This window comes from Rhyacophila brunnea, unplaced genomic scaffold, assembly GCF_057557595.1.
Source record: "Rhyacophila brunnea isolate RB1 unplaced genomic scaffold, BYU_Rbru_1.0 scaffold_3, whole genome shotgun sequence".
NCBI lineage: Eukaryota > Metazoa > Arthropoda > Insecta > Trichoptera > Rhyacophilidae > Rhyacophila > Rhyacophila brunnea.
In genome coordinates, this window is record NW_028232965.1 from 27,811,970 (window position 1) to 27,831,126 (window position 19,157).

General features: G+C 29.5%; 1 protein-coding gene across 1 annotated transcript; it reads right to left on the minus strand.

Annotated features, from left to right (window-relative positions):
* Positions 1-1,087: 1,087 nt before the first annotated feature.
* LOC147068150 (larval cuticle protein LCP-30-like) lies at positions 1,088-9,380 on the minus strand. The gene is made up of 4 exons (XM_085952603.1): positions 9,286-9,380; positions 9,089-9,168; positions 8,120-8,317; positions 1,088-1,469 (listed from the first exon to the last, which is right to left on the minus strand). Exons 1-4 carry the CDS (start codon positions 9,298-9,300, stop codon positions 1,088-1,090), a joined length of 675 nt encoding a protein of 224 aa, XP_085808729.1. The 5' UTR covers positions 9,301-9,380.
* Positions 9,381-19,157: the final 9,777 nt, after the last annotated feature.

Consider the following 19,157-nt stretch of genomic DNA (forward strand, 5'->3'; position numbering starts at 1 on the left):
AGCCACGGAATTTATCTCCAATTTCAATGGTATTTGACAATTTTCCATTAATTATAATTTTATGCATAAAAAACTGTTTCCCACATTTGAATGACTATGAAATGTTAATTAAAGATGCTCAATCTATATAAAATGCATAATGCAATCATAGAAATTACTATAAATGGAATACTATTGCTATTACAAATTGTATATATTATTATATACTCGTATTTTAAATTAGCATTAATAGTATATTAACGCTGTCAAATACCATTAATAATAATTGTATTCATAAACATCTTTTGAGGGGAACCAATTTTATGTCAATCAGCTAGTTGCATTTAAAAAATTAAAAGACTATTTTTTTGCAATCACTCTTCCAAAATAACTATCTTCTACACTAATCGCATCATCTTATTCATATCAGTTCTGCAACTATAGCTTTGTTCAAACCGCTAACATGGATTATTCATCTAAAAAATACGTCTTCTTTGAAATCTTCTTTTAGCCTATATATCCTCAAAACAATTAGGTATATATTTTACATTTCGCTTCCAAGGAATTTGAATTTGAATTTCGTCACAATGACAATGATTCGTAGGCTTTTAAAATCCATTAGTATTCTCCGTTAAACTGATACCTCAAAAACCTTTGTTTTATTATTCATTACTTATGTACAACTTAGTGAGCCATATAGGAGATTAAAGAATACATAATTAATGCTATCGCTCACGATGGCCGAGGATGAGTCGTGAGTTTTAGGTCCAAATCACGAATCTGGCAATAAAACATGTTGTTTTTCAACGTGAAACTAGAGTATGGACATAATAGGTTGAGCCAGTGGATAACATCTATTTATCGTAAAAAAAATTAAAAAAAAACTATGCTCTGACTCTATGATCACTGAGAAGATGACCATTGTCGGCAACTGCTATACCTAAATAAACATGGTCAGCAGTCAGCAGAAAAAAAGGAATTACAAGTTTGAAAAAATATACTCAATACTTTTTATAGTTCAGTTGTGTTTATTTTTTTTATTTGCTTGTTAGTATCATTTATAAAAATAATCGGTATTAGGTAAAATTTTATTACTTAAACATAATGTTTACTTAGGAATATGGTTATTTGAAAACGTTGGTTGGAATCCATTTTCATCTGCAATATAATCCACTCGATATAGCACACCATCTGGAGCCACATACTCATAAAAACCTTTCGTTCGAAGTCCATCTTCAGTGTCACTAATTTTTTCCACCTTTCCAGACTCTTCGGCAAGGATTTTATTTTCTGTTTCAAAAATATAGTGATATCCATCAGGATAAACTGTATCTTCCAATTTGATTATTTTATAACCTCCTTCATATTTTCCCTTATCTGCAACAACAATCGGGAGTCGTCCGTGAGAATTTGTAACGACCGGCTTCCAATTTACCGGAGTCTTAATTTCAGGGTTTTTATATTTTCCTCCAGGGGCACCATTTTTTCCACTGAAATAAAATTATTATCATTAGTATAAGAACTGAAACATTAATACTTTTTTGAAATTATGGGGTCATGCTAGAGTAGTGTTTGAAAGCTGTGGATGCGAGTCCAAGTCCCCCGTCTGGAAAACTTCACGTTTATCTAATGTGTATAATACTATCTAATATCTTTTCAGAAAAAAACTTTTAACCAAAGAAACAGAAATATGCAGTGACAATCATGCGTTCTTTTACTAGTTATATTTCTTCATATGGAACACAATAAAGATGTTCTTGTTAATGTAATGTAATTAACGATATAATGCTTTAATTATGAAATTATTCACTAAAATAAGCCATATTCACGTTAAACACAGAAAGTTTAGCTAACGAAATATGAAATATGAACGAATGTACAAACAACCGTTAAACTATTAATGTTTGGTTCTATTTTTGTCAGCAGCACATATCCTTGCTGATATGCTTGCTTTACAATACCTGCTTGTCAACATAACTGCCGGGTGATATGAACGCATATCTACATTACTTGAATTGTTTCTATTTATTTTAGAAAATATAGTAATCACTACTAATTATCTAACTGTATGTTACACAATGCATAAAACATAATATTAGACCAGTTTTTCAGTTTATTACCGGTGATATATTCTCTATATATTCTCTCTTTTATTTATATTTATCGCCCCTCTCATTTTTTCAAGCCCACAACCATCCCTTAGATCGGCTAAGGGCATTAACCACTTTGGGAAACGCTTTAGAGCAAAAAAAAACCAAACGAGTTGGGAAAACTAGTATATTAAAAAAAACTATACATATTACTTCCATTATTTAAAGTCATATAGTATATTTAGAATTTATTTAAAAATAATTAAGTTATTTAAATAGTAAAATGAATATAAATGATATTTTGTTAATATTTTTAGGAAGATTAATATTAAAGCTCACTTTAAGAGAAAAGATAGTAACTATTTACTTCTAATTATAACAATTAAACTTTATATTTCTTTATAATATAAAAAATTTACAACAAAAGTAATATACAATGATGATACAAGAAAACGGAGATACGTATACAATATGATTGCAATGTATTTTTGCCTTGATTCATCTGTAACGCATGAGAGAAAATATATGTAAACGTGGAAAAAAGAGCGAGACATGGAAAAGATGAATTTCTAAGCAGTAAGGTGGGATAACATATTATAGAGTATCGACGGTAACGCAAATTTTAATTTAAAAAAATAAACTGATACCCAAATAAAGAAATCGTTTACTTAAACCGGGTTGTAAAATAAAACAAATTATATAATACTCTTATCATAGTTTGACACATGACTGATAATGTTGACAAGTGACATTGTCACCAGGTATATTTGAGTAATATTTGAAAATTTATTATAACGTTAAACAGAAATATTTGTAAACGACGCACTTCTATAACATTTTGAGAAAAATATAAAATGACTTTATCAAATATACAACATTGCATATAAATTCGTAATTAAAATTAATAACATAATTAGCAGTGATTTAGGAAACTGTTTATACATTTTTTTTTAAATATTCTATACAAAAATAAATAGAAGGAAACATTTATTTTGAACAGAGTAGGTATTAAAAATTTATGTGATTTCTAATAGTCAGTAATAAATCTTTAAATCATTCGATTGTAATAAAATACTAGTAATAATTTTATTAATCGAATACATATTTTTTCAGTAGTTACAAAGATATAAATGTAGTTTTTGGAAGCCATAATGTAATAACATTTTGTAATAAAATCATATTCAGATTATTCTTAACATTAAAAACTGATTTAATAACCTCATAAACCTTAATCAATAAACATAGTGATTTTATTGCATCAGTGGTAAAACGTTTTTTACGATATATGCATAGCATTGAAGTGTGGATCACACTACATATATGAGGCGTTAACATTTATGTCCTTAATTGGTTATTCAAATTATATAATCATTATCAGTTGAAACATTTTAGGAAGATAGTAATTAGTTTGATGATATTATTATTAACTGGTTGTGTTGTTGACCGGGAAGGTAAAAAAATCATAGTCGTTTTCCACTTAATGTATTAATAATATCTACTCAAACTTGATATTAAAGTATTTTTATATAAAGGTGATATGATAAATAAGTTAAATAACATATTTGTGGTAGAACTATTAACAGAAAAATCTATCCGGTGTTTTGGTTAATTTTTAAATCGAAAAACAGACTTTTAATACATAAGACAATATACTGAAGTTTTATTTCGGTATTTGGCAGTTTCTTAAAAAACTATATTTTTAATTAAAAAATGTCCATTGTATTAACGCATAGCTTACGGGCCGCAAAAAATTGTGTTTTTGCTAATTACTTTTCAAATGCAAATTAACACGTTAATTACCAAAAAAATTAAAAGGGCCCGTAAGCATTGTGTTAAAATACAATTCAAATACTGATCTCTGCATATATACTATCATTGAAAATCATTCAAACATTTTTTCGGTTTCTGAATTTAATCGTAATTAACAGTTTATACAGCCAAATATCATCAGTCACAGAATCTGAAAAAATGACATATTGTTTTGTTTGACCACAAGTTGAATATTAGAAATGTGTAGCAATTTACGCCTACTATAGATTAGTGTTAATTCGTTCAATATGCACTGGTATTAAGAATAGTCAATATAATAGACATACCGGAGTTGAAGTATTAAATGTTTTTGCTATTTCCTAGAAAGGTTATAGCCACTACTTTTGAGATGCATGTGGCATATTGTCATCAACTAACTTGCGTAATACATACACCACAAATTACTTATCAAACCAAATACAATGCTTTGAATTAAATAAATTTTCTATTAGTAGTAAAATGATCAATGCTGAATTATTATGGTTGTAGTTGGAGATATGGATGCAAAATGGTGTAATTGACTTCGATTATCGTTGGGCTAGGTGTATTCAGATTAAAATAATTAAATTGTACTCGAACAAGTATATTATTATTCATTTATCTTACTTTGAACTATTCTTATAAACTAGCAAACTATCGTTTTATTGATTTTACTAATACTCATTTGAACACATCCAGCCTTTGTATTTTTTTACCGTGTTAGATCCTAAAAAGATCTTATGTGCAGAGTGAATGTTGTCAGTGTGCAGTGTGAAGGTGTTGAAGGAGTCCAAATGCACATTGAAAAAAATCGGTGTGCGTATTTATGTACGCGCGTTAGAAGTTATACTTCTTTGTAAAACAAAAACAAAAACAAAACTTGTGATAAACTAGATTCTTCGACTAGCTCTTAATTATCTTGTTAAATTACATACTCAAAAAAAAGAACCGCTTATTAGAATGCCGTTGGTTTATTTATATATACTTTAACTTATATTACTAAATTATATAATTATTTATCGTTGTTTTTATTTTTAAAGTAACAACTGCCACTATGACGTTTAATAGTTTGTTTACGTAAGGAATTGCAAATGGCCGATAATAATAAATTCACTGCCTAGGCAACGGAACAATTCTAAACTATAATATACTGTATAATCGTCACGATTGCAGTATCATACTGTAGCGTAAATGTAGTGCGTTCGGTTGATACCCGAACAATCGGTAGTTCGAATTCAATCGAGTGCGTTTATTTTTGTGTGAAAAAATAAATTATGTGTTACGAGGGTGGGTCAATAAGTCCTTAGAAAAGCCGACAGGTGGCGCGACTAGTACTGTAAGCGGTTTGTTTTCATGCAGCGGCACTACCGATTCAGTATGCTGCGAAGTTTCAATCAGATTGGTCGGGTTGTTGTGTGTTTCTCGTACATTTAAAAAAAAATTTGCTTGTGGAAAATGGAGAATATTGAGTTTAGAGCTGTTATTAAACATTTTAATATAAAAGGGTTAACAGCAAAGGAAATAAAAAATGAGTTGGATTTAGTTCACGGCATATCTGCTCCTTCACTTGCAACTATTTATAACTGGTTAAATGAATTTAAACGTGGTCGTACATCAACAAAGGATGAACCACGCTCAGGACGTCTTGTAGAGGTGACTACACCAGAAATGATCAATAAAATCCACGATATGGTGTTAAGTGACCGAAGATTAAAGTTGAGTGAGATAATTGAGGTTACAGGGATCTCAAAAGGTAGTGTCATTTCTATTTTACATGACAAATTGGGCATGAAAAATATTTCTGCAAGATGGGTGCCGCGTTTGCTCACAGTCGACAATAAACGCAATAGGGTGGTGGCCTCTAAAGCCCTGTTGTCGCTCATGCAACGAAATCCGGATGAATTTTTTCGTCGCTTTGTGACTGTAGATGAAACATGGATACACCACTATACTCCCGAGACGAAAGAACAGTCAAAGCAGTGGATTGCGAAGGCAAACCATGTCCAAAGAAGGCGAAAACCGTAAAATCAGCTGGTAAGGTTATGGCTACTGTATTTTGGGATGCACGTGAAATTATTTTCGTTGACTATTTGGAAAAAGGAAAAACAATAACAGGGGATTATTATGCATCTTTATTGGACCAGCTAAAAAACAAAATTGAAGAAAAACGGCCTCATTTAAACAGGAAAAAAATCCTCTTTCATCAGAACAATGCCCGTGTTCACACATGTTTACGATCAATGGCTAAAATTGAAGAATTGAAGTTCGAATTGGTCGACCACCCACCGTATTCGCCAGATTTAGCCCCCAGTGACTTTTTCCTTTTCCCAAACTTAAAAAAATGGCTAAGTGGACAACGTTTTTTTTCAAATGAAGAAGTCATCGATCGGACAAATGCTTATTTTGAGGACCTTCCGAAAACTTATTTTTCTGACGGTTTAAAAAAATTGAGAAACGTCTAACCAAGTGTATTGAGCTCCAAGGAGATTATGTTGAGAAATAAAAAAAAATACAAAAATAAAAACTGTTTTAATGCTTTTTTCTAAGGAATTATTGACCCACCCTCGTACATTTCACACGCCAAAAATACACTCTGATCTGATTTTCCAAACGCGCCTAAAGAAGTTTCAAAAACAATAAGTATTTTTTCCAGACTTGGGATTCAAACCTAGGACCCACGACAGTACAAGCCGATATGGCGACTGGCTCTGCCATCACTGGCGTGGGGTTTATGAAATTTGTATTATTTTTTTTTATTATTATGAGTCATTAAAAACTATGATTTACATTTTTTATTAATTTTAAAATTTTTATTTAGTTATTTTTATAATATTACAACTACGAACATAACATAATTTTATCGTCAAAAATAATTGATAAGCAATAAATATTGCAATAGCAACAAACATTAACATGGTAGAATTAATATTAATTGAGCTTTAAATCCAAAACTATGTTTTATCAACAAAAAATCAGTATTATATCAAACATGGTTCAAAATTATGTATATCTTTTAAAAATATTACACGACAAAATTTGCACATAAATTTTATATTATGTTCATGTTGTCAATTTCTACTATTTAAGGAAAATATGGTAAAAATCTCGAATAACTCTTATTTACGAGCGTAGACATTGAAATTTTATTGACAGTAGAGGACAAAAGATAGTGATTTGAACTAATGCAAATTATTAACGCTGACATTTTATTTAGGATATAATATTCATCTAAAAGAGACATTTTGATTGTCACCAAATAATGGTACAAATAAGGTAATTCATATATTTATTAGCGAAGGTTGTAGACGAGGTCTGATTAAAAAGTTCCCGGATTTTTTAAATTTCGCGCACTTAATACGTATTCGATTGAACTTATCTTTATTTTTCAAATATTGAAATATTACATATTAAATAATATGAGAAATTTATTAAATTTTAGCCATAATGAATGCGTAGTTTGTTTTTGATAGGCAAATAAGTTAGACGCATTTTTGATGTTCTCGGCAATTTTTTAAACTTTGAAAATGACGGATGAAAGAATCTGAACTTGAATTGTGTTGCCAAATTGCTGAATGGACTTGAATATTAAAAAAAACGTTAATATAAGTGTGTTATATCCGATAGGGACTATTTTGTAGATAATAGGTACTAATTAATAAATAAATATTTTTTGAATTTATCCACGTGTTATAACTAAGTGCATAAATGTTTTTCATTACCCTTTAGCTGTTAAAATATTATGTATAGTGTACATACAATGCACTCCGTATTAAGCGAATCCAATCTACATAATAATTTTATTATACTCAATAATCTATAGTTTTATATACTGTAGACATAAAATATTTTACAATGTATATAGCGTAATGAGTTGAATTTATTAATACTCACTTTCATCATATTTTCAAGTTTATATTGAATATTTTTGCTACTAAATTATTTACTGAAGCAAATTTATTTTTCACATTCTTTCCTATTATAGTAACAGTATTTTTAGCAGTTTACATAGTATATTTAGTTGCGGTTATAATTAAGTAGGTTTATATTTTTTTCAATTATCAATAGTTTTTTTTAAATTTTATACGTAAATACAAAGATTCAATGTATATTAAAAACGCTTTAACTAATTTGTTCGAAGGTATAGTTATTAATTAATAAATGATCAACTTTAATATGTGATTTGTCACAACGATTTGTAACAACATTAATAATGTCATTTTTATACGAAAAAAATTAGGATTATATTTCTATAATCCACTTACTCATATAAACCGGAGAAGTCAGGCCTGTATTTTCCATCATTGCCATTGGAATATTTCCCGTCATTTCCTCCATTATAGCCACCTCCTGTATGTTTATATTTATCTGACGTTCCGGTGTATTGGCCATTGTCACCAGAGTACAAGCCTCTTGAACCATCTCCTATATGCACATATCGTCCGTCGTTACCAGATTGGTATCTGACAAAAAAAAATAGTACATTGATCTAAAATTACGTTGAGAATAATTACGGAATTCCAAAATATAACACAATATTATTTTATTGAATGAGTGGAAACTTTGTGAGAACTCGAATATTACACGAATCCTCAAAATGATATTTAGATAGGTATGTCAAAAAAATAAACTGAAGAATCACAATTTTAAACAAATGCTAATTTGGTTTACACGTGGCCTTATCAAAACTAAAGAAAACTATAAAAACATCTTATAAAATTCTCAAATTCAAACAAAAAGTTTAGAGTTCATTTTTATCGTACAAAAAAAAGAATGTCAAGACATGTAACCGATTTGGTAGAATTATGTAACAATACACACAATACCATTGCGATATAGTAGCGAAGAAAGCGTATGGTAGACAAGAGGGATTAGGACGCTTTCAGGATGCAACCAAAACCCACAGTAAAGTTTAGTGTCAATGATTATAAGAGGAAGATTTTTGAAATACGTTAATGTCAAAATTGTACATACGCGTAGTATCCTTCAATACTTTAACATTGATTAAAATTAATTTCGAAACCGAGTTTGCATAGGTATCCTTATTATTATGTATTACGCGGTACAAGTGTTTAAAATAAAAATGTCAATCATAAAATACTAATTTTAAGCATTCAAATATTAATTAATATGTGTGGTTAAAGACAGATTAAAATATTAAAAATAAAAATGATTTGAAGGTCGAGTAAAGGAGATTTTCCTGCGGAAAATTTTAAATAATATGTTTAACAAACCTTCCTTCATTATATTTTCCCGGATTATATTTTCCGTCATCTGCTGAAGTGAGTGCCGCCAAACATAATGAGATTACTATCTAAAAATAGTTTAATTGATTTATTTATGCTTTTGTACAGTTTATAAGAGATTTAGCTAAAAATATTTCGAACAAATAAAAATATTTATCATGCGTAAATTATATAACAATACTTACAAATGTCGAAAACATCTTACTATAATTTACAGATATTAAGCTATTTCCAACATTCAAAAAATATCTCAGAAATACATATGAGCATGTATTCTTAATAGAATTCGATTACGAAATGAATTGAGCATCTTATTAACTATAGTATATATAGGGACGTTTAATAATAATATGTCACTAGAAATGTTGGGTACATAATATAGCATAGATAATATTATTATCTATCTTATATCTTTTTTATCCTATAAAAGTCATTTGTCGGACATAGAACTAACTATGACCCAGTGTTTCTCAACTCTTAGGTAATATTACCTTAGTGTAATTATTATATTTGAAATCTGATTTACGCAAAATAAAAAAAGGTAAAAGCATTTTTTTTTGGAATGAAATATTGAATCAATGGGACATTTTTAAGCAAATTTAAAAAGAATTAAAATTGAACAAATCTAAATAATTTATCCATAAAAACAATCAGTAATTTAATTATGATCAATCACCTTCTATAAATACAAAGTAATGTCACTGCAATTGTTTATACTTATTTTTCTATGTTTATACTATTTTTCTCACAATGTCAGCTTGAAAGCATATTCCCAGAGTATCCCATAGTATCTCTAGTCATTCTAACGTTGCCACTTGTAGATTGTTTAGTACCGCTGGAGAGTGTGGTGAGGGTTGGAAACATCTTTGGAAGTTGTGGGATACATTTGCGGATACGGATAATTTTGAAATTAAGATTAGCTTGTAGGCTCGTAAAGTAACGGAGCTCGGGTTTAAACCTCAGTCTGGCAGATTCATATGTTTTGTAATGTGTTTGTAAACTATTAAGAGACCTCCCCGTGAGGCGGCTAATATCCACATCGGATTGTACCTATAGCCAATTACAAAAAAATATATAATATACGAGGACTTTTCTTTACTTTTTGTATCAATGTTCACTGAATATGTTATAAGATTGTGGCTAATTGTTGTAATGTGCTAATTGTGCTAATGTGGGTAATTCTTAATTTATCAAAAAATATGCTTGAATGTCTAGACAGCTTTAAAATTACATAAAAAAATTAGCGAAAACTTGTGTAACTACATACAAAAATTTACATTATAACATACACACATTACAGTAAATTCCAAGTTTAAATTTTATACAAAATATAATTGCCAATAACGTAATAAAAAAATAATGGCGTAAAATAATTAATTATATTTACCAATTTGCACTCCAATTTGATCCAGTAAGAGTATTGTAAGAGTGAAATTGAAAATGTATTGTTATTATGCAACGTATAATGTTAAAAATAATGTAATCAGGTAAACTGAGTACCTAACTGATAAATATATACCTAATAATATCCATATTATGGAACCGCTAGCTGCTAGAGTATCCGATTTATATCTAATTTACGGATGGATAAATTAATAAATACTTTCGTATAAGTGATTTTTTTAAAACGGTTAACACTTCTATTTTTTCTTGATATACTAATTAGCTAGCAAAAATGTTTTATAATAATAAAATTATATTATAAATGAATTATTTTTACTGATATACTGAATAAAGTACGAACAAAACTTGAATTAAAATATATCTAAATTATTAACCGATGAAGGACTTATACAAAGTTCGATTCACTTTTAGAGTTGTGATAATTATAACATTAACATATGATCATATTTTATAATGTTTATCTAATCAAATAATTAGCAACACACAATATTCAAACTACTGTAATAATTGTAATACTTGCAATTTGTATGCCTTCAGTGTCATCATACTGTCGGTACATATAAACTGTTATTTTACAAGATCATAAGTACTTGTTGGGCGATCATCTTTTTACACAATATACATAATATAAATATTATCTAGATTTAATTATATTCAGGTTGCCGTATGTAAATACAATACTTCCAATCTAAATAATTTATTGAAAATAAATTACATTGTATTCATAAGTATATTCTTGTTGAAATCACACTTAATGACATTAAGGGTGATCCAATGGTTCGTATGGAAGTTTGGTATCATTGTTTGACTTATTACAGTGTACATGAAATGTAAATATTTTTTGAGATATGTATGTCAGATGTGAACTATGGCAATTTTTGTCTCGGTGTTACCATTTAAAGTGTCGCAGAGTTATTGATTGGGTGCTAGAAAGAGAGATTATATTTTTTATCGAAAATAATCTTCAGCAATAAAGCACGGTTCCACCTCAGTGATATTATGTAAACAAACAAAATTATGAGGACTATCAAATGATTTATATTTAACCAATGCGAGTAAAAAAATTACCATTTAGTGCGGTATATATTCCAACGGTACATCATCAGACTGTACTTACCACCGTTACCATGAATTCTGAACGTTACTGTAACATGTTAATGAAATTTAAGAAAACCGGGTCACATCCCATATATAAGTCATGCAACAGTCGTTTATTATGCTCAAAATTCGCGATATTTTAAGAAACGGGGAGGTCGATTGGCCCCAAAGATCATGCGATTAACTTTTTTTGGTTATTTATGTTTGGTTGGTTAGTTATTTGTATATAAGTGTATATTTACAATTCACAAACGGTTGAACATCTGAAGGACAAGATTTTTTATCTGCCATACCTATTATAATATGCTATTGACCACTTGCATTGGAAAAGTTCGACTTTCGAATAATTGCCTGTCAACTAAACCATAGTGTTTATATGAACGATATTGTGTTCCACGCACAATTGGCATTATTATATTTTTAATTAAAATAAATCACAATAATTAGAATTTTTCATTTTTGTTTTGTGTTTTATTTTAAAAAAAAATGCAGTATTGGGTTTATAATATAGTTGGTATTAATAAAACATCCAAAACTATTTCAGCTTCATAATCCTTCTTTCTTTTGACAATGTCCGATCCTAATAGGATATATATATATATAATATAGGCTTCCACATTGTGGAGGTTTGTTTTAACAGGTTTCTGCGAGAAATAGATGTCAGTCACTTCCACAACCTATGAAGTCTTTGTTCTGACTCCAAGCACAAATTAAAAAAAAATATGTGTATTTTCCAGACCCAGGATTCGAACCTGGGATCCATGATATGATAAGCCGACGCGTAAATTACTTTTGTTTGTTTTTATGATTTAACTATTTTTTATCCGTGCTTTGTAAATATTTAGACTGATTGATATTGTGTAAAGGTTACTAAAATTATAATTATATAACTGGTACTAACAATATTATGTCTATCTATTGTATTAATATCTCTCATCTTTACCTAGTTACTGACAATATGATTAATAGTATTGTCCTTAAAATTATTTTATCACACCAGAGACCTTCATAAGATAAGATGGATTTGTTGTGTTATTTTTCAATCTCTATGTCAACAATTTGGAAGCTACCATCTAAACCAAGCCTTTAATAATAAATACATGTTATTGATTAATTGATAGTAATGCTACTAGGTACACCTAGTTTAGTTATTTCAAAATATGTACCTATTTAAATACATTTTTAGCGTATTTTAGGACAATACTGAAACTCGAAAATTTTGCTTTGCAACTTTGAAAAGTTTTCTGTATTATATTGATGATAAAACAATTCCGATTCCTCCCTAGATTCATCATTTTAAATTGGTGACTCCTTTACTTCGCCAGAGTTTAAGAATATGGGCACAGAGGACACTTAATGTTACTAAAGATAAGTGACAGCAGAGCATTTCGAGATTCTTGTATATTTTCTAAACTCCTTTTTAAGGTGCATGGTTGCTACATCAGTCTCATGCAGCTTCGTCTCAGGATAAGGAAGTGTGGCACTAAATTTTTATCATTTAGACACGTTTATAGTATTATGGAAGGTGGCCGTGCACAAATCGATGATTCCTGTACAAGTTGCTAACACTTTGTTCTTTGATACGATATGTATACCTATGTAATAAACGTAAATTATATATATATTTTTTTAATTCAGTCATATATACTACTAATAGTAATTAGATACTACTAATAGTACAGAAAAACGGATTCAAGAGAAGATCACTCCTTGATTTGATCGCCTGTGTGCACTGAACATATTATTACATAAGGATGTGGCACCCTTGAATTCGGCGCAGTGTTTAGCGATGCCGCCTTTGTTGTCCAGTGCGTAAGATGCTGACCTTTTACCAGGGGCATCCGGGTTTGATTTCCGGTGAGGTTACAATATATTTATGTGATTTTCTCAAAGCCTGGGTGTTTGAGAATGTTTCACTTATATTTCTAACTAAACTACTGTCATTGGGCCTCATGGTCCGTTGTAGTATTAAAAAAATACATTATGTTATTTGAATATAATAAATATACTTATGTTTAATCACAACTTGTTGTTTCGATTCATGAATATTGACGAATCTTATGTAAATCCATCGATACACATTTGTCCAAACAGTAGTCAAAACAATGAATAAAGGATCAGGCAAAGACTGTTATGTATATAATATGCCTAGATAAAAATTAATCAATCAATAATAAACTGAAACTGCTCAGTGATCTCTCATTTTATAACCGTTTTACTAAATCATAAGTATATATTTTAGTTGAATAATTTGAAGATACTTTTACTTGTAACTTTTTAGTTAATTATATTTAAAATCTTGTTTCAAAAGTACGTACAAAATTACTAAACTTCCCTAATTTATTAAACCATATTTTACGTTTTAATTATATTTACTACGTTATCAACTATAAGGAAAGTTTTGATAGATTAGTATATTTTTAAGCATACATAAGTAAGTATTCACAACTTTATTTAATAATTTAATTTAAATTATGTCTAGTTATAAAGTCAAAGAGTATGAAAATGTTGAGTATTTGGGAATAAAATACGCTGCGAAAACAGAGTGATTCAATAAAAATAACCAACTTAGTGATCTGAAAAAGCACGGAAGATTAGTCCATATGAAATTAAACGTCGATCGTTTTGACTTGCAGTGCTATTAGATAAAAACAGTTATTATCCATTAAATTTTCCAAGTAATCTTGAGTAGACAGTGTCACCATCGAATTTAAATTATGATATTCAGTATGCATATGCAGGGGATAATTGTCTTAATGTAGCTGTTACTTGCTGAGCCGGTCCAACCTTTTTCTTGTCTCGCTAAATTCTTTCTTTACACACCACGGTGCATGGTTGTTACATCAATCTCGTGTGGCTCAGTAAAGGGATAGCAGAGTGAGCACGTACAATATTTTCTTTCAGACACGTTTTAAGCGTTATGGAAGGCGATCCTGCATATCCATAACTGTACATTATCATACATGACAATTGGAGATGGAGAACCTAACATAAGTGATCTTCGAGAACAGTTGTTTGAAACAGATACTGAATGTGGAGAGATATGACTGTGTCAGAACCTAGGAGATAAAAAAACCGACCATTCGGGCTCTCGTTACATTTAAGACTGTGTTGGGCCTGACACGGCCACGTGGCACGGATACCTCAAGAAAGTCTACCTGACCTACCGTTTCCATAACGCCAACTGAATTTCAGTATCTTGAGGAATCGGAGAGTGTATACGGACAATCATGGGAAGTTGACGTGATGATGGAAGATGCAAAATGACTGTCAAGAATCATTGGATGTGCAACGTGAAGGAGTACACATTGACAAAAAAGAATAAAAAGCCATACTAGACTATTTTTCATCATATGTATATTGGATCTCTTCTCCTTATATTGTGTTATTAGGCGATAATCGATATATTATGATGTATATCTATATACTGTTACTAGGACTCTAGGATAGACCAGACTGGATTTGACTGGTGAATAATTTAGAGATCTTCTTGACTTTAACGTGAATATAAAAAAAATCACGTCAATATGATGCTAGATTTATTTAATTAAATTTTTTATCACGGCATCTCGGAACATCGGAGAAAACTATTTTATTAGAATTCAAAAATGTAAATTAGTAAAATTACGATAAAACCGGAAAACTTTTCAGCGCGTTAAAAGATTTGAAAAAAATAAAGATTCAATACTTTGAAAAATCATCAATTAATGCTGGAAACTAATGTTATTTGTTAAAATTATGTTATTTGCTTGGAATACCTGCATACATATTTTTTTTTATTAAAAATACATAATATGTAATTGCAATAAATGTAATATGACAAAAGTGATGCCATATATACTTAGGGGTCAAAAATGTATAATTTGTACGAGTATTATAATAATTGTTAGTTAACTTCAATAATTAGAGGTGTCTCTATTTGAAAATTGTTTCCGTTAACACCTTTTTTATATGATATTAATGTGTGAGTACCTACTATCATTTTATAACGTCATTTATAATTATTATTATCATTATAGCAAAAAGACGTCTATTACCTAATAAAAATACATTTTTATTGCGAATGCTGGATTTTAGTGACATGTGTATATAAAAAGCTACATTTCAAGGTGCATCCTAGATGGCATCCTAGACGTATAATAATTTCACGTAATAAAAATTACCATATTGATTTTATCAGCTTATAATGAGTACCACTTCAATTACTTACACATAGATAGCATCCTGAAACAGATAAATCTATTAATAAAATAAAATTCAACTTCAGTTAGTAGTATCTATACTATTTATATTGATGTATTTTCAATTAAAATTTTTGCATAAATAAATAATTTTTTATCGCTAATCATTACAGAATTTACTATTATTGTATAGAGTTTTTGTATTAACTAATAATACATATATATATATGCCTAGTGTCATAATTTTAAAATTTGAATTGATACAGAAAATTTGTATACTTATGCCTAAATAAATAAATTTCATATTAATATGGAACTTACTATCTATATCTATACATGGTTTCCCAAACTATGGGTCGCGAGCAAATATTGAGTAGGCCCTCGCCACTGTATACATGAATAATTATAAAAAATAATAATAAAAAATAATACTTTTATTATTGAAAACCAAGTGCAACCTAAGATGTCTACTGTCTGAAATTTCCAGTCATTTATCACTGTTAATAAATAACTTTGACGACTATTTTGGGGAAGAGATGAAAAAGTTTGATTCGTTGCGTTGGATTTGTAACCCATTTCAAGACGACTTATCAACTAGTATGTCAACAAAAGCAAGTGAAGAACTCATTGATTTATCAGAAGATACTCGTACGTCACTGAAAAATAGTTTCAATCGTAAACAGTTAACGAAATTCTGGCTCTCAGTTGCTGATAATTATCCTTGCCTGTTCGATGAAGCTATGAAAGTCCTCCTCCTCTTTACTATCTCAAATCTATGTGAGGTTGGATTTTCGGCTATGGTTAACATTAAAACTAAATACCGAAATAAATTGGATATATCAAACTCACTGCGATTAAAAGTAACTAAAGTTGAAGTTGATGCTAAAACCGTAATGAAGAATAATAAGAAACAAATACATCCTTTCCCGTTGAAATAACTTTGTAAAAAAACCTTGCAGGTGTAGGTATTTAAGTAATATTTTTTTTTTTATTTAAGTTGTGTTTCTTATTTCAACTGTTTTTCATTCATATTGGTAACATTTATAAAAAATATTTTTTTTATTTCAATTAGAACAAATAAGATAGCATTAAATAGTTCCACGACTCGCCACTAGGGAATCTGAGCATTACCAATATTTATGCCCTCTTTTCTCTAAGACAGCTAAGAAGTGGGTCCCAAGATTGGAAATTTTTGTTAGATTGGTCGGAGCCCAGTCAACTTTGGGAACCACTGATCTATAACCTTAAGTATTTAATGCCTGATTTTCTAATTGTGATTTTTTCTAAAACGCCCGCGATAGACGAGTGGTAATGTGTCCGTTTATTAAGTCCTGGATTTCAGGTCCACATATATAGTGTGGAAAATTTATATGCTCCAATATGTGTTTAAGTCCAGTGCACTGATCTAATAGTTTGAGCAAGTGGCTTACATCCATTCCTTTTTTTTAAATCTATTATGAAACTTCTTTCTGAGGCGGCCAATATCTATTTCGAATTGTGGACTTAATGATTTCTTTTCTAATAATATTTGTATTAGTAGTGTAGATACCTCCTATGCAAAATATGTGAAATCAACTTCTATTATGATTATCTCTGTATTGAAAATAGTTTTTCATTCAAAGGTTGTCATCGTTTTATGATAGATGACTCTGTATATAAAAAAATATATCAATAACAGTGAGGCAATTTTCGTATACCCACTTGATAATGGCCGGTTCGAGACTATTTTGACTGACTCTAGGTTAGAGACAGACTTTCTTTGCTTTGCCTTTGTCAAACTCCACTTTTTAAACATATTATAGCTCGCAGGAATTATTAAAATCTGTAAAAAGTCGTAGTGTTGTGTCAGGTCGAAGATTTGAGAGTTAAAGGAAGTGCTTCCTTCAGATGCACGATTCAAATCAAATATGTCATTGGTTATCCGTTAATACCCTGTGTGGTACTGAATGGCTGCATTGGCAAGTATTAATTGTCTTTTTTACCAATATCACTAGTTAGTAGCTACCGCAGTAGCTACCGCATAACAAATAAGATATTTCATGATACTAAGTGTCGTACGGATAAGCTATTTGATGGAATTAGAATGATTGATATGTTTTTCTTGAATTATTATTTTTTTATATATGTGTGAAAAGGGTTTTGGTCGAAATCCCGAAAGCCTAAATCCCGAAAGCCAAAATCTCGAAGCCCGAAATCCCGAATGCCGAAATCCAAAATGGCAGGAATCCCGAAGGCCGAAGTCCAGAAAAATAAAAAAAATACAAACAGTAATAATTCTCAACAACTACCAACTCAAAAGCAAAAAATACTACTTGTTATAAAGGAAATTGCAATAAAAAAAATATATTTTATACAAATTTTGACAATTATTAATAAGTATCTTAGTTTCCATTTTTCCACAAAAAAATGGTTTTTTGCCTCTCCTGTAAAATTTTCGCAATTCAAGATAAGTCTTAAGATTGCGCAAATTTGTACAGGAGAGACAAAAACCTATTTTTATACAAAAAATGGAAGCTAAGATATTAATAATTTTCAATATTTATATATATATATTTTATTGCAATTTCCTTTATAACAAGTAGTATTTTTTGCTTTTGAGTTATAGTTATTGAGAATTATTACTGTTTGTATAATTTATTTTTCGGGATTTCGTCCTTCGGGATTTCAGCATTCGGGATTCCGGCATTCGGGATTTCGGCCTTCGGTTTTTCGGCTTTCGGGGTTTCAACCATTCGGGGTTTCGGCCATTCGGGATTTCAGCATTCGGGATTTCGGCCTTCGAGATTTCGTCCGGCACCCGTGTGAAAAAGGTTAAGGCGAATCCTTAAAACTCCAAAACTGTATTAAAAGAAAATCTTATTTAGATATTATGGTCCCAATACTGAAGCTCGATTTGATATAAATAAAAAGGATTTCAAGTTAAATACATTTATATTTTTATAAAAATCGATGTTTTTTAAAATAAATATGAAAAATCTCTTCATTACAATATAGAAAACTATTTTTTTTAAATTGTAAGTTTGTCTTTGACTTCAAAAAATATTTTTCTTTGTAATGTTTTCAGATACATATTTATTAATTAATACAGTTTAAATTGTAAATTATCATAAAAATGTCTGGAGTTTCAAGCTCTCAGGTGCTTCTGGTAGGCAAAGAATTCGCCTTAATAGTTATTTTTATTATTTTCATTATTTTATATAATATTATCTATTAAATAATAACTTACTTTCCCTGTGTTATTATTTTGTATTCATTGTCATTCGTAATTAGGTTTTTTTTGAAAATCTTTTTTATATTTTATAATTAATTAATATACTATAATTAATTGTTTACCTACTTTATATTTTTTTGTATAGGTACCTATTGTGGTGCAT

What these genes read in the sequence shown, in the direction of transcription:
- LOC147068150 (XM_085952603.1), bottom strand. An exon ending in GGAAAATATAATGAAGGAAG is followed by an intron (nt 8,318 to 9,088) that starts GTTTGTTAAACA and finishes TTTTTTTGTCAG; the next exon opens with ATACCAATCTGGTAACGACG. An exon ending in GACTTCTCCGGTTTATATGA is followed by an intron (nt 1,470 to 8,119) that starts GTAAGTGGATTA and finishes ATTTTATTTCAG; the next exon opens with TGGAAAAAATGGTGCCCCTG.